A 16,247-nucleotide genomic window follows, 5' to 3' on the forward strand; every position below is an offset into this window, starting at 1 on the left:
AGGCGGGGCAGGGCGGGGGAGGTCCCGGGGGGAGCTACCCGGCGGCGAGGGGCGGGAAGAGAGCGGCGACTCCTCCTCCTCGGCTCCTCTGCACCTCGGCCTGTGGCCCCGTCGCACGACGCTGGGAACCGGGCAGTTGCTGAGCTGGGTTAGGTTGGGCTCTCTTGGCTCTTCTTTTCAGACTGTATGTACAGTATGTGCGAGCTGCACCTTTCTGAGTGGGCATCCGGAGGCCGCTTTAATGGGAGAAGATGAAGTTTGGCCGGAAACTGCTGTGATCGTGCTGCTTCCCACACCTGCTACGTGCGGCTTTGCAGGGGCAGACAAGGATCCAGAAGTTGTATCAATGTTTTCTGTTCTGGGAAGCGTTGCTTCAGCACTCTTGTTCATAACATGGTTTCCCGCTAACCATCTCACCCTACTCCTTGCTTCTAGTGCCGTTAACTGCTGCTGACCTCTTCTGCTCAGCTATACCCAGAGTCTTTTTTTTTTAACTCACTCGGTTAAACAGAGAAGGAAAATCTGTGCTTCAGAGTGATCTGGTGCCAGTGCATCTCAACATGGAAACTTTGTACTTCCTTCCTCTTGTGGTTTGGTGCTCACCAGATTTTGGAAGTGTTTTTCCTTTGGAGGTGTTTCACCTCCTTTGGAGTTTGTCACTTCCTTCCCATTTGGGTGCTGCAGGGCTTAGGAATGGTTGAGAAACAGTATGTGCAAGCTTCGTTCTTGAGGACTTTTTTTTAGATCCATGATGTACTTATTTTTATGAAGAGGGCTATAGTGTGTATCTCTGTTCATCTGCAGCACATGAATCTCTATGTAGATAGTGTATCTTGGAATAACCATATGTTGGGATGGTTCAGTTCAACTTGTCCAGAAACAAATTCATTTTATGTCTTTCAGCATGTTACCTCGGTTACTTCAGATACTCAAAATTCAGGCAAATGCCTGTGAGCTGAGTATGCCTACATGTAGATTTGTATACATATATGGAGAAGTAACTTTAAAACTTCAAATTTTGGCCTAAGGTTTAGAAGACGATTCTTTTTCAAAGGAAAACTGAGGTTCTGCTTTCACCTGAGGGCAGCTTTTTCTGTCACTGTTAAGGGACAGTAAAGTTGATGATGTAGTCCAATCCTGAAATCCACTTTCGTCTTAGTGATTGTTTTGTTCCCAACTCTTTCCAGTTCCTTTAAGATGTACTTCTTTAGTGCTGTTTTCTCAACCAACTGTGTTTTAAACACCCATTTTTATTTTTTAAGGTATTTTAAATTGAGGAGGAGGTAAGTCAGGAGCAAAGAAGGGTTTCTAAAATGTTGGAAGAGTGGTTTTGTTCTGTGCTTTTCCAGTAAGTGGTAGAAAATACTTGAATACTACCCGAGATCATAATTTTTATTTCTGCTATTATACAATAAGCTATATAATTAGGTACTGTGTTTCAGCTGTTGAATCAGCTAGGAATCATTGCTTTTGTAATGTTACAAAGGTGTTTCTTGCTGTGTAGCTATTGTTCATTGCTGAGTGCTTTTGATGCACATACTGTAAATTTGATTATGCAGAGAACTGAAATAGGCTTTTGAAGAAAAGGTGCAGAGATAGCTAAAGTTTTGCATGTCAGTAGCCCATCTGTTTTTTTTTTTTCCTGTTAAAAAAAATATTTTTGAAGTTGATTTTTCTTTTCTTCTCAGAATATACATCTTTGTTAAATGTGGCATTAAAAATGCCCCCAAACATGGAGATGGCATTTAGAATGTTAATCAACTGTGGCTATCATAAGGAAGGATTCAGTCAGTGTATTTTTAATTAATGAATCCTTTTCAAATGAAGGGATTTTCTTTGGCTTTACCCTTCAGAAGGACATAGAAACAAATACTGTTTGTTAATAAAGGATGAGAACAAGGATCTAGAAGTAAGCCAGAAGGAGACACAAGCTTTATATGCCTCCTTCAGCAGCACAAAGAGCAGACCACGTTTCTGTGAAAGAAACAGAATCACGGTGTCTCAGTTTCCTCCCTGTACTCCTACTGCACACCTTCCTCCTTGCCTTGTATGTCAAATTAATCTTTATCTGCTTACAACATGTAATACCACTGCTGCATTAAGATTCTAACTCCATATAAGTCCCTTTGGTCTTTCTGGCTCTTCTCTAGCCTACCATTCTTTTTTCCACCAGTTTATGTTCTAGATTTTACCAAGTGGCACTCTGGTACTCCTGCCTCATCATATTCTTCTATTACATACTTCATGACTCCACAGGGAATGACCCTGTCCTTCTGGCTACCTTTTATGGCAGTGACATACTCATTTGTGCTGTGGTTATGTTCTTGTCCACACCTAGTCTTTCCATGCTACTTGGAGAAGGATCTGTTGTCCAGGGGCTTTTACATCTGAGGACGCAGGGGAGGCATGAAGACTGACAGTAACTGCATCAGTGGAGGCACATACCTTGTAGCTCTAGACAGATCTTTCCCTGCAGGCAAAGTACCAAACTGTCCTGCTTCATAACACTTTCACATAATTTGTGTACCACAGTTTTTGGGAATTTGTTAAACTTTCAGCCATATTGCATTAGTGATCCCATAAGAGGTTTTAATGACCTTAAGAGTTTTTGCTCTTTAGGTTATAGATGCAATTAGGAGAAATACCTCTGTAGTCTTGACTCAAGTGTTGTAGTGTCAGTGGAATGAGATCTAAATATTTGTAAAATTTAGATTTTTCACTAGAATGACTCTTTGTGTTTATATTTTCCACCTGTTTTTAATTCAGTTACAGTATGTAAGACAGCTTTTTGTCCTCATTGGTTAGAAATTTAACATATGGAATGAGTAGCCAAATACGGTCTCAGTTGAAGTTGTTAGGTCAGAAACAGCTAGCTGATAAGTTGGAAAAGCTTTCCCTTCTTTTGCTCTTTTTAAATAAAGCAGGCTGAACAGTTGAGATCTACTAGATCTCTACTTTAAGGTAAAAAAGGTGCTGAAGTGTTTTGGTGTTTTTTAAAAGTCCTGCTTGGGACTCATCTGTGTGATTTTGCACTTAAATACTTCTTGATAAGGCGATCAGTGAAAACCACTGGAATTGTGCATGATACACTCACCATAGATTCTTGTTTTGCTTAAGAAACTACTCTAGAATAATAAGACATCTAAGGCAACTTGTCTGCCTTAGTTTATCTGAGTAGTTGAGACAAGCTTAAAAATAGCGTCCTGGTCCTCCCTCTGTTTCTCAGTGCGTAATTCAGATACTTTTTTACTTAGTTATGAAGTGGTACATCTGGATAGATAATTCGTGTGTGTATACTTAATACACATAAATGTATTTCCTTAAGTACTTTTTATACAGATGTAGTTAAAATTTCTAACTTGGACAAAATTACTAATATGAGTGTTAAAACAGGACTTACTTGCAAGTAACTGTTTACATGTGCTTCTGCCATTGAGGATGAATATTTTTTGAAAGCTAAAAAGTACAAGATAAAACAGATAAAAATCGTTATTTAACGTGAGATTTCCTGTGTGTTGATATAAATTGCAGTTAAACCATGATCTAATCACTTTGCTTAAATTGGTCCACCCTGTTTTGCACATTATAGAAAGAAATATGATCTTCTCTCTCAGCAGTTTTAAATAATGATAGCATCATATATTTTTGCTATCACTCTTAAAATACAAGAACCTTTCAATATGAACTACTTATATGCAAGTCTCAAATTTAGTGTACATACACTGAAATGAAGTTTCTGGGAATTTGCAGGTATTTTGAAGCTATGTTTCATATATGTATATATATTTCTCTTAATGTAAGACATTTTTTGGTTTTATTGTATATGACTTTCATATAGTCCCTTAAACGTCAAGAATTATATCACAGGCAACTTTCTGCTTTGACAAAGGTAAATTATAAGCAGAGAACATATTGTACGTTTGCATACGCTTTTCCTTGGATGATTGACTAGGCAAGCAGGGATATGCTTATATTAGACAGCATTGGGAGTGACCTTTATCCCTTGGAGAGCTTAGCTAATAGGGTGAAAGTTAGTTTTTAATATGTGAATATAATTTTTAATAGGTGCACGTTATTTGCTGAAGAGTGTTCTAAAATAACGTGGAGATGACTCCCAGGAAAAACTGTAAAATTAATGCTTATTGCTTTTCAGTATATTGCCTATTTCTTTGACACAATACAGATACTGGAATTATTATTATTATTTATTATTATTATTTCTACTGATATTTGTTAATGAATGTGATTATGACTTTTTAATATTTTTTTTCTTTAACAGATTTTTCAGCTAATTAAGAAAAAAGATTTTGGAATACACACCTATATGTGGGTGCTTTAGGAAGAATGAACCATGGTTAAATTAAACATAATCAGGTTTTCTGTATGACTAACAATATTTATCAGAATGATTACCTGTATGGGAGTATTGTCTCAAAATTTTGCCTTTTTCTTAACTTTGTCTTTCTTTGGTGGGGCTCTGCAGTGTTATATGGAGACTGATTATTCTTTCTTGCCCTCAGGGAAATTTATCTCATCTAAAATGAATATACCCATGGGACCAGGGATTTAAATCTTATTGAATGCGCCAGATAGAGAAGACTTGCCTTAAATGTTTTTTGCCAGGAGATTCTTGGGTTGGGCTGGGAGAAGGATTAAATTCTCAGCTGGACCTCAAGAAGTCTATTCTTTAATTTCTGTTTTGTGACTTCGAGCAGGTACTTAATCTGTCTCTAGTTTGGTCACTGATCAATGATACATTTGGAAAATTTCCCAAATCTTAACGCAGTATTAAAAAACCTAAGAATTTGTTTTAAGGATGCCCAGGTACTATAGTAATGACACATTAGAACAAAACTGACTCAAACCGGAATTCAAAGAATGCCTTTTTGTATACGTCACTGCAATATACAGTTTTCTCTTGTAAACTTTTATGCTTTTCCTGTTGCAGTTTGTGCTTCATCTTTTTTATCTTTTTTTTTTTTTCCTATTTAAGAAATAGAACAGCTGTGTGGGTGTCATCTCTATTAATCTCTTTATTTTTCTGGAGAGTGAGGCAGAAGTGGTAGATTTGTGACTTGATATGACACTACTAAGAAGAGTCAACTTGTATGATTTGTCTTCAAGGATCATCCCTTCATAGGAAAAAATACTAAATGTGCTTCAATGTTAATTGGAAATTCCTTCTGAATACACTAATATTGGTGATGGAGCAACACTTGGGATTTGATGGGGAGAAATAAAATACAAGTCTAATTAAAAAGTGTCATTGTCATTGGAAAATAGCATCCTTCCGAAAAGGACTTTATTTTCCTAACTGAAGAACAGTTTGGGATGATAACTTCTCTAGTTTATTCAAATATCAGATTTGCAGTGTGCCTGAGAGTTTAAAATAAAAGCCAGGTCAAGTGTCTCTTTGTTGCTTTAGTATGTGGAATATTTGAACTTGGAGTAATCCTCCTGAAGATAAACTGTGACAGTAGAATAAAATTGCTATAGCACTACTCTGTTTTGCTTAGCAAAACATAAACAGATTCCTGTGTAAGTGCTAAATAAGGACCCTTGCAGGAGGTCCTAGATGAATACCTCCAACCATGGGGATGAACAGGTGGGAATTCAGGTTTACAGACCAGGGAAGTGAGGATTATTTGGGTTAGCCAGGCTCCTCTCCCCTTTTAGGAGGTATGTATACATAGCAATTGATTGTACCCTGGGAGCAAGCAAGCGGCACATGTACTCTTATTACTTGAGTTTAAACTTTTTAATTTGAATCTTGAGAGTGGTAGTTGGTCAATGGAGCACTTTTGTTTCAAATTGGTAGCTGCAGAAGGAGTAGGAGCTGTCATAAATCTCATCATGTGTGCATGCATGTGCAGGTACACGCAGGAGAAAGAAGAGGAAGGGGAGTGGGGTCAAGCACTGATGGGTCAGTCCTTTGAGGGGACAGGTTTCCCTGAAATAAAAGTAGTATGTGCTGAGATGACAAGACAGGCACCCTGTGGATGTTACGAGAGACAGATTACATATAGATTATATGTACAAAGATGAGTGGTGAAGTAGTAAATACCCAGGCAAATACTGTTTCTGGAATTGCTTTTTTCAGTCATGAAGATTGATGGCAATACAGTGGGCATTTTTGAGATCAAGAACTCCCTTTTTGTCTTTCATTCCTGGTCCCTGTTCTAGTCCTTTGTCTTTCTCCTCTTACCCCTGCATTCTCTAAGTCAAAAAAAGCCCTTACTGGTAAGACCTTAGTGGGGCTGGATCAATTTAATGGGACTGTGTGCTGATATTTAGAATTCAGGGAGTGGTAGTGTGTTTAGGAAGTAATTGTCTAATCGTTTATAGGCTTGGTAAACTTAGACATTACCAAGATAAACTTTTCAGAATTTTCCCGTTTGATAATCATGCCTGTTAAGCTGAGGGGGGTTAAATAAGGAGAAACAAATTGTTCTTCTTCTTCAAAGTTCAAACAATTGCACATGCAATCAGTCAGTGAGACAACCCATCTCCAACTGTTCTAAGGAAGCTGTGAATGTATGATTGGAGCTGTGTACATTGAGCACAGTTTTTGTGTCTTAGGGGATAATTTTTATGGTTTTTTCTTTTTAAACAAAAGTTCAGGTTTCCTGTGGGTAGCTTGCTTTCTGTGTTTGTAACTTCCTTTTACCTGTATCAGAGTTGCTAGTCTTAGCTATGGTAGCACTTCTGGATTTAAGAAGTCTCTGAAGGCGGTCTTTCTAAATATGGAAACATGTTTTACAATTAAGTATTTTTCCTGATTGCATGTCAGCACATCACACACAAACATCAAATTGGTGCATGCAGTTATGTAATTACACATGCAACATGTGAAGGTGTTAATATTATTTTTAAGAACAGAAATATAGCCTTATTTCTGTTGAACATGGAATGTTTAATGTTGGAAAATGTAACTCAATTTATTTTGTTTCAAAAACTCAGCAGTTAAGTGATTACACTAGCATTTTTTTTTTGCAGTACTCAGTGATGCTTTTTCTATAATTGCAAAATAATAATTTATGTAGATAATATGTATTTTACTACATTGTAACAATGATACAATTTTTATTCCCCTCCAGGAATTGTGGTGCTTGGATTAAACAGATCTCATGCCAAGAATGCGCTTAACAGAAATCTTTTAAAAATGGTAAGTGAAAATAATAGTTTTTAGTATAAAGGTGAAGTATTGGAATTAAGGACTTTAAAAAGTGTTTGGTTATTCCCCTTCCTCCTTTTCTCTGTAGATGTCAAAAGCTGTGGATGCTTTGAAATCTGATAAGAAAGTACGAACTGTTATATTCCGGAGTGAAGTCCCAGGAATATTCTGTGCTGGTATGCAAACTTAATTTTCCTGAGAAGCTGGAAATCTGTATCTCATATTGCACAAAAAAAGCCTGGATTCCAAGGAAACATGTCTTCTGTATATATTCATCTCAGTAGCGAACAAAACATTTTTTCATTATTTTCTTCAATTACTAACAAGAACTGAATATTGGTTTTGTACTTTCTGTGTCATAAAGTATTTCAAAATATGTAATAGATGATTCATTGTGGTGGACAATTATTTAATTGAGCTCCTAGAAAGTCTTGCATGGACTTCAGAATGAAGACCAAATATGCTAGAGGCCATATAAAGAGGCTGTTTAGAAAGCTGTATCAAAACCATATTTTAAACACATTAAAAATAAATTTTAATTAAAGAAATATACTTAATTATGAACATGACTGTTACTGCAGGCCTAATGTATTCTCAAATTAAAAAACCAAACCAAAACAAAAAGCGCACACCCGACCCCACGTAAAAAGCAGTACGCAGTGCTCAGGAAAATAAAATCTCTCAACTGTCAAACACTAGAAAACAGATTTTGTCAACACATCAAAATCAATTGAAACAACCACATCTTGTGGCTATCAAGTGAATAATTGTCTTATTTTCAGATGGTCCATCCAGTTCTTACTTTGCTCAAATTTAATTTAAATCTGTTTGAAATTGAAAACAGAAGTTTATTCTTTTTAATATACAAATAGAACTGTCAGGAAAGAGGAGGAGATCAGTTCTAAAATCTTCCTTTTCTGATAATTTGTGCAGTCATTAAGCTTGCTAGCCGTACATAACATAATTCAGTTTTATATAAAAATTGGAAAAAACATTTTACATTTATGTAGCATGTGTAAGTACTTTTAGTTGAGTTTAAAATTATTTTTTGTTGCTTTTATAGTCTGTTTTCATCCACACACAGTTCATCGCTTAGACTCGTGAAAAAAATTGTCTTGAAAAAAAAGAGTAATACATTTAGCATTTAGTAATACATACAAATAGGTTAAATATGCATGTATTAATAAACAAGTTTTAAAGATCAGTCACTACTCAATCTTCAGGGAAAAAAGGTTTAAAGCTGTGGTTTTTAAACTGATGAAGATGCAGCATCAGAGCAAAAAATGCAAATGGGGTTTCAAATTGTGTGCTACATACATCGTATAAAAAGGTTTAGTTGAGATTTATCATCAACTGTTTTAAAAAAAATAATTATTTAACATTCATGAATTTTATGGTACTGTTATATAAGAAATATGAGAGCAGAAATACTGATTTTGAGGATCTTAGGTCTGCTGTTAATACTGTATTTATGAGCTCCAGGTACTTCTTTGTACTATGCTTTGTTGGTTGACTTTGCAGGGCTGTTTTGGTATTAAGATTTACCATAGGCATTGTTGCCTGTTTGGCTTTAAAAAGAGCAGCATAGAGTATATACAGCTGATTGTAGACAAGATGTGGGGATGTTTATGTGTGAACATCAGGAGGAGAGATTAGGCCTGAAAAGGAGAGTGTGAAAGACTGTGACTGTGTCTTAAACCGAGAAGTAGAGACAGGGTGTGAACCAGGTGTACATAATTTAAAAAAAAAAAAAGTGTCAGGTAAAAGGATGGTCCTAAGAAAGGAAACTCCTGTAGTTGAACCAGTGAAATAAAGGATGTTCCAACAGTGGTAACTGAAATTCAGGGTGAACCAGAAGACTTGAGGCAGAGTTTGTCAGTTGAAGATAGGCAGAAAGAGCTCAGTAGCTGGATGGGTTGTTTCTGTAGATAACTTCAGGGGGTGTCTGTAAAGAGAATGAAACTAGAGGAAGTATAGTGGGATGTGGAAAAAACAGGTAATAGTTAAAGGAAGTAGGATGAAGGGAGAAACATACTGAATGCAACAGCATTTTCTGGAGGGGAGTCAGGAAGTTCAGTAGAACAGAAGAAACTTGTCTGTTAAACAACAATGTGTTGATTGAAGAACACTTGATTTCCTTGAAAAAATGCAAGGCTCATCTTGTGAAATACGGCATTTTTTATGCATTACAGTGCAATTCTATTAGGCTAAACTTAGAATGTTTGCTTTGGTTTTGTGTATTTCCTCAATTATGTTTTCTTACTTGCAGGTGTGGGAATGTATGTTTTTAAAAATACATTTGTTATGATTTTTTGGACCACTATCTGATGTCTTACAGATCACAGATTGAGAAACTGTCCTAGAATGTAATTCCCTTTTATGTGTGGAACGAAATCTAAGATCCTTAAATCTTGCCATTCCTCAGCTATCAACATAAATCTGTGAAAGCCACAAGTCAAGTGTCTTGTTTCCTTCTAAGGGCTAGTCCACAGAACATGACATTCAACTGTTTTTCACAACATGACAGTGTTGATGGTTAAAAAATTTAAACTCTCTTGGTGACTGTTGTGGATTTGAGTATGATTCCAAATTATGGAATTTTCACATGGTGAAATGGGAGTAAAAAAATAAAAAAGAAATTTTATAAAAGAACATAGAAATATGCTAGCAATTGTATCCTTTAATTTCTGCCTAAAGATTCACTATGAATCTTCTACTACTGTTTTCTTTGTATCTTCTTTCTTATGCTCTATCCATGGTTGCAGAAAGCTCCTCATTAATCCTCTAGTGCTGATCAAAAGGAACACCTAGAAGTCAAAGAAGAGCTTGGCTGGAATTAAGGATGCATTATGAGGCCTTCTTGTGCTTCCATCAGAAGTGCTCTAGCTCTGAGTCACTTCTTGGCCCCTTTCTTTCTCTGTCTAAAACCAAATAAAGAAAATATGGACCTTTCTAGAGTGAACATGACCAGTCCAGGCCTTTGTAAGCCTATGCTGTGTGCCTGCCCAGTTCTGCAACGAAGGCAAGTGAGTCTTCGAGGAATCTTTTTATTTCTTTGCAGTGTTCCATCCTTAAGGATGGAATTGTCTGTGCCTGGGATAAGGCAGGTGTCCCATGAGTAAAAACCTCTGTGATCAAGTAATTAAGAGCTGTGCTGTGTTCACACAAAGGTCTGAATGACATTTACATAGGCAGTTTAAGTAGCTTACATATATATATACATATATATATATTAGTGATATTGCTCAGGTAGTTTTGTGAGCAGTTTTTCAGGATTTTTTATGTTCAGAAAGTTGATGGAAGTGTATGCATTGAATTGTTGGGAGATAGGGTGGAAAGGCTGTCTGTAAGTTGTTACAGAACCTTATTTTGGAGTGGCAGTGTATTCTGGAGACAGTTTTACAGCTGCTTCTGACCAAGAGCTATTTTTTTGGTTTTCAGATAGTGTTCAATAATGTTTGTGGTCCAGAGAGTTGAACAACCTAATATGCCACTTTAAAGCTTTTGTTGTTCAGTTTTCTAGAGCTTTAAGTAAGAGACAAAATAATATTTATAGAACTTACAGTTATTACAGAATTTTGCATTTGGATGTGTTGTTTTGGCAAACTGAAGCCTGCTGCATGAGTCCAGGTCTTCTCCTTTTTTTTTTTTTCCCTTCTCCAACTTCTGTCTTTGTGTTTGATGATGTGAAATAGGGGATACATTATATATTTGCGATTACAATTACAAAATTTGTAATTTTGCAATTACATATATGAGATTGGGTAATTAATTTCTTTTTAAACAGTTTGATTTGTCAATGCTTACTGTAATTAAAGAAACAGACTCCTTTTATATTCTTCTTCTTCCCCCTTTCCACCTGCTGTTCCTTGTACTACTGTTTCCCTTAGGACTGTAATGTTCCCTCAGACCTCTGTCTTTTCATGTCCTGTCAAGAAGGCAATTCTGTGTGTTTTGAAAAAAATGTATTCCTCATGTGTTTGTCTCAGGCAGTAACTATTGGCCCATAGTTCACTGGTTCAGTTTACAGCTCATAATAATAGATTAAACCCTGAGCTACTGTTCCACAGCTCAGAGTAATTACTGTTTTATTTTCCTTCCTCTGCTGCCTGGCCAACCAGGACAGTTGTTTAACTCTGACTGTCCCAATCCAGTCAGATTGTTTCTTTCCTAAAAGTCCACATGTGGGTTGAGGTCAGTTTCCCTGCATCCATCCACCCTCTGTTGATAGGCAGAAAAATTCTGCCATATCATGTGGGAGGAGAATGACATGCTGTGATTCCCTAGAGGAACAGACTACTTACGGATTTCTTTTTGCATGGGAGAGTTAGAAGGAAAGCTTTCAGGCACAAGAACCTCAAACTTGAGTTTTTTTTGGTGACTGTGTTTAGAGTATAATTGTTAGGAACGGGCTCTTCAGTATTGCTTCTCCAAACCTCTCTTGAAATAGAGGTTGTGAGATTGATGAGTTATTCACTTTGTATGTGTGCACACAACTAAAGAGATCTGTGGGGCAATTTCTAGTTGACATATTTGAAAAAAAAAATTATTTGGAGACTTTATTTCAGAAATCTTTGAGACGTATCAGATTATGGATATTTTTTGTTGTAACTAGCTTTCAAGACAATTTGAAAAATTTGGTTATTGGGAGCTCTTCAGACCTCTTTGACCTAACAGTCATTGCAGCTTGGCCAATAAAGCCCTCTCTTGGAAAAAAAGAATTAATTTTTCTGCCAGCAGAGGTTCATCATTTGGGTCTATAGTATGAGTAAAGCCAACACAAATGTTTTTCCTGTTGGCATAACTTTTCTACATCAAAATTTTGTTTTCAGCACAGCTGAATTGGTGTGTGGTTCCCAGCTGCCATTTCCAGCCGGTGTAGTTTTTCTGGCAGAAGTTTATGAGGTAGACAAGGCTGGTAGAACAGATCCTTTAAGAATTCTTAATTTATGAGGTTTTGTGGAGGAGGAGTTCCATAATAGTTTGCAAATACTTGAACTACTCTTATTTTTGTAAAACTAGCAAGAGTAGTAGGGAAGTATTACTGTGGGTGTAGTCTCCTTTTCCCCTCCAGTCTCTGTTAAACAAGCAAGGAGAGAGGGTAAATGTTCTCAGAGCATATTTTGGTCCTCCCGATTCTAGCTTTTGCACAGGAACTGAGAAGAGAGTTCATGTAATACTCCACTGTTCCCTTCAGAGGATTCAGATCACACATGAAAATATTTTAGTGTCTTCTGAATATTTTTGTTGTAGTACATACATTTCATTCCCCAAAATGAATATCTTCAGATGTACCCTGTAGCTAGGTACTTTCTTCTTTTTTTCATTCCGCTTTCATGAAGGTTCATATTCAGGCTGATGCTAGTTGCTTGTAGACTGCTAGGCTCAATGGCAGTTGCATTTCCCTTAGAGCAACATGAGTTATGTGAAATCTGGCAGGTTGGTCAGCTGTGTGACAGCTATGTGTCGTGAGTGTGTACATAATAATTTAGAGTTTGGAGCTTCCTTTTGTCTGACATTGGTTATTTTATTACTTAATTTTTTTTTAAATGTTTTTTCTGAAAGAATTAGTAGCTGCAAATGTTCGACAACCGAGCCAACAAAGAGTGCAGTTAGGATTGTGGTTTGATCTCCTAATCTATACAGAAAAAAATAATAGTAAGAAAAACTCTCTCCTTTTTTTTTTTTTTTTTTTTTTTTTTTTATACCTTCTAACTTGAGGAGGCATACTGAATTTCAAAAGAAACTAGAATGATTGTGGGTTTTTTATGAGCTAGAAAAGTCCATCTTAAACTTACCTGACAGGGGAGACATCATGATTAAGCAGGTGGTTTTCTCAGGGTGCAGCTCATGCCCGACACTCCAGGTGTGCTGCCCCCTGTAATTTCCCCAAATTCAGGGAAATTTGACTGCATAATTTGGGGTAGTGGGGGACTGTGTTCACGCTCTCTCCTGGTTTAATATGAGCCAGCAGTGTGCCCAGGTGGCCAAGAAGGCCAAAGGCATCCTGGCTTGTGTCAGCAATAGCGTGGCCAGCAGGGACAGGGAAGGGATCTTACCCCTGTACATGGCACTGGGGAGGCCGCCCCTCAATTCCTGTGTTCAGTTTTGGGCCCCTCACTACAAAAAGGACACTGAATGACTTGAGCGTGTCCAGAGAAGGGCAACGGAGCTGGTGCAGGGTCTGGAGCACAGGTCGTACGGGAGCGGCTGAGGGAACTGGGGGTGTTTAGTCTGGAGAAGAGGAGGCTGAGGGGAGACCTCATCACCCTCTACAACTCCCTGAAAGGAGGGTGCAGAGAGCTGGGGGTGAGGCTCTTTAACCAAGTAACAAGCGATAGGACAAGAGGGAATGGCCTCAAGCTGCACCAGGGAAGGTTTAGACTGGATATTAGGAAGCATTTCTTTCCAGAAGGGGTTGTTAGGTGTTGGAATGTACTGCCCAGGGAGGTGGTGGAGTCCCCATCCCTGGAGGTGTTAAAGAGTTGGATCGACTTCGTTCTGAGGAATATAGTGTAGTTGGGAACTGTTGGATTGATGGTTGGACTGGATGATCTTCAAGGTCTTGTCCAACCTAGACAATTTTGTGATTCTGTGTTCCTAATTGATCACTGACATGATTCTAGTATTGCAATGTAGTTAGATGAGTTCAGCATGTTATTTGATGCACGTTATTCTGCTCATGTTTACCTTAACCTTGTGGCTAATTGTAGAACAAAGTACTGGGAAATTAGCAAATAAAAAGTGCTTGTAGTTAATGCAGTACATTGTGGTACAGTAAATAGCTGCGTGCTTAATTTCTGATGCATAAATAGATAAATGTACATACACCTTTAAAAAGAAAATGCAGGTGCAGAAAAAATACACGAGAGGTTTCCAGGAAGTTTTTCTGTAAGAACATGGGAATATAACCACATTTTTTTCTTTATCTCCAGAAGATTGATCCATTTCTGTTAAGGAGGCAGGGGGTAGGAATGGGGTGGGAAGTTGTGTAGGACTGTCAACAACAGTCTTATTTCAGCTCTAATCAGCTATGAAACTTTCAGCTAGAAATCACTTGTCTGTCTTCTGATTGACGATTATAATGCCTGACTTGAGAAAATTATAGGAAAGGTTTTTATCCTATATTCAGCTTTCTTAAGGTTATTCTGTAGTTTGTAATAGAGTTTTTAAACTAGTGTATTGAGTTTCCATGTCAAGGTTGTGGTAGCAGGGGGTAGCCTCTCTGACAAAAGGCCAGGATCTGGCCCTTTATTGGACACTGAGCTCCAGCCAGCTCCAAAACGGACCCATGGCTGCCTAAAGCTGAGCCCATCAGCAGTGATGGTGACACCTCTGTGATACCATATTTAAGAAATGGTGAAAAAACATGTGCAGCAGCTGTGAGAGAGACGAGAGAAAAAATGTGAGAGAAAAAGCCCTGCAGACACCAAGGTCAGTAAGAAGGAGGGAGAGAACATGCTCCAAGCACCAGAGGAGAGATTCCCTTGCAGTCCGTGGAGAAGAGCATGGTGAAACAGCTTGTCCCCCTGCAGCTCATGGAGGACCACTCTGGAGCAGATGTCCACACTGCAGCCTGTGGAGGACAACCCCATGGTGGAACACATGGACGTGCCCAGAAGGAAGCTGCAGCCATGAAGAGCCCTCTCAGGAGCAGGTTCCTGGCTAGAGCTGTGGCCTGTGGCAAGCAGCCTATGCAGGAGCAGATTTCGTGGCAAGTACAGCCCATGAGGGACCCACACAGAAGTAGTCTTTTTCTGAAGGACTGTATCCTGTGGAAATGATCCGTGCTGAAGCAGTTCTTGAAGAACTGCAGCCCATGGTAAGGACCTGTGTTAGAGCAGTTTGTGAAGGACTGTATCCTGTGGGAGAGACCTTATGCTGGAGCAAAGGAGAAGTGTGAGCAGGAAGGAATGGAAGAGATGAAGTGTTACGGTCTTACTGCAGCCCTCATTCTCCTTGTGCTGCTCAGCAGTGCAAGAAGGTAGAAGAGTTACTAGAGAAGTTGAGCCAGGAAAGAAGGAAAGGTAGGGGAAGATGTTTTAGTTTTGTTTTTGTTTCTCACTATCCAACTCTTTTTAATTGGCAATACATTTAATTTATCTTTCCAAAGTCAAGTATGTTTTGCTCATGATGATTGATCTACCTGTCCTTATCGTGACCTGTGAGCTTTTAACTGCATTTTCTCCCCCATCTTACTCAGGAGGGGAAGTGAGAGAGTGGCTTGGTGGCCACCTGGGGGCCAGACAAAGTTAACCCACCACATCCAGTTATTACAGATTTTCCAAAATAAGACTGAGGCAAGACCTTTATTTAAGAAACTATGAAATTGAGGATGGACTGGTTATATGAAGTCTCAAAGGAACTAGTGTAAAAAATGAGCTAAATAAAAGCTTTTTCTCTGTTGAGTGAGTAGTGACCAGTGCTGTGTTAATGAGTGCTGTTCAGAAGCTAAAGTTGATTAACTTCAATGGAACAGACTAAATTCTTTTTTCCATCCCTTACCTGAGATTCAGGACATGCTTGTGCAGGACATCGGTTTAGATGTCTCTTTCTACATTGTGTACTCTAGCCACTTGTCTATAAAATACAGTGTTCCTATCCTCTAGTTTTTAAGCTCTCTGATGACAACTTCAGTTTAGCTACTCATTTAGTGCCAGGAGCAATTTATGAAAACACATTATTTCTGTCTAAGACAGACTATTCTTCCACTGGTTGACGATTGAGTTGAAAGTACTTTCAGCCGCAATGTATTTTTCTTCTGTATTGAAGTTTTTTCATAGGCTCAGTGGAAGTAGAAACAACTTTATTCATAGCTAATATTGCAACAGCCTGAATCTTTAAAAAAATGTTTCTGGTAATTGGTTGTATTCAACTAGGATGCTAGTTGTGAATATTTCCATGTAATTTTTCTTCCTTCTTTGGTCTTGAATGACTGAATGTAGACCATAGCTCACTGTGATTTGTGAGCACAAAGCTGATGAATTAACAAATACGAAGATCAGGCCATTAGTGAAAGATGAATTATGAAAGCCAGGTAGAGCGCCATCTTTCTAGCAGTATTTTTTCCTTG

The 16,247-nt window shown here is 38.0% G+C and overlaps 1 protein-coding gene and 1 non-coding gene across 2 annotated transcripts in view; both read left to right on the forward strand.

Annotated features, from left to right (window-relative positions):
• The first annotated feature begins 5,790 nt into the window (after positions 1-5,790).
• Positions 5,791-16,247, forward strand: part of AUH (AU RNA binding methylglutaconyl-CoA hydratase) — a 110,914-nt gene continuing 100,457 nt past the window's right edge. Inside the window, exons 1-3 of the mRNA XM_026866030.1 lie at positions 5,791-5,923; positions 7,098-7,165; positions 7,263-7,350. Coding sequence (XP_026721831.1) covers positions 5,791-5,923; positions 7,098-7,165; positions 7,263-7,350 — 289 coding nt within the window. The remainder of the gene's footprint in view (positions 5,924-7,097; positions 7,166-7,262; positions 7,351-16,247) is intronic.
• On the forward strand, positions 12,965-13,129 carry LOC113490184. The gene has a single exon (XR_003400171.1). It is a non-coding gene; the product is annotated as a U1 spliceosomal RNA (small nuclear RNA).

Source organism: Athene cunicularia (genome assembly GCF_003259725.1).
Source record: "Athene cunicularia isolate RWA chromosome Z unlocalized genomic scaffold, athCun1 chrZ_part2, whole genome shotgun sequence".
In the NCBI taxonomy this organism is placed as follows: domain Eukaryota; kingdom Metazoa; phylum Chordata; class Aves; order Strigiformes; family Strigidae; genus Athene; species Athene cunicularia.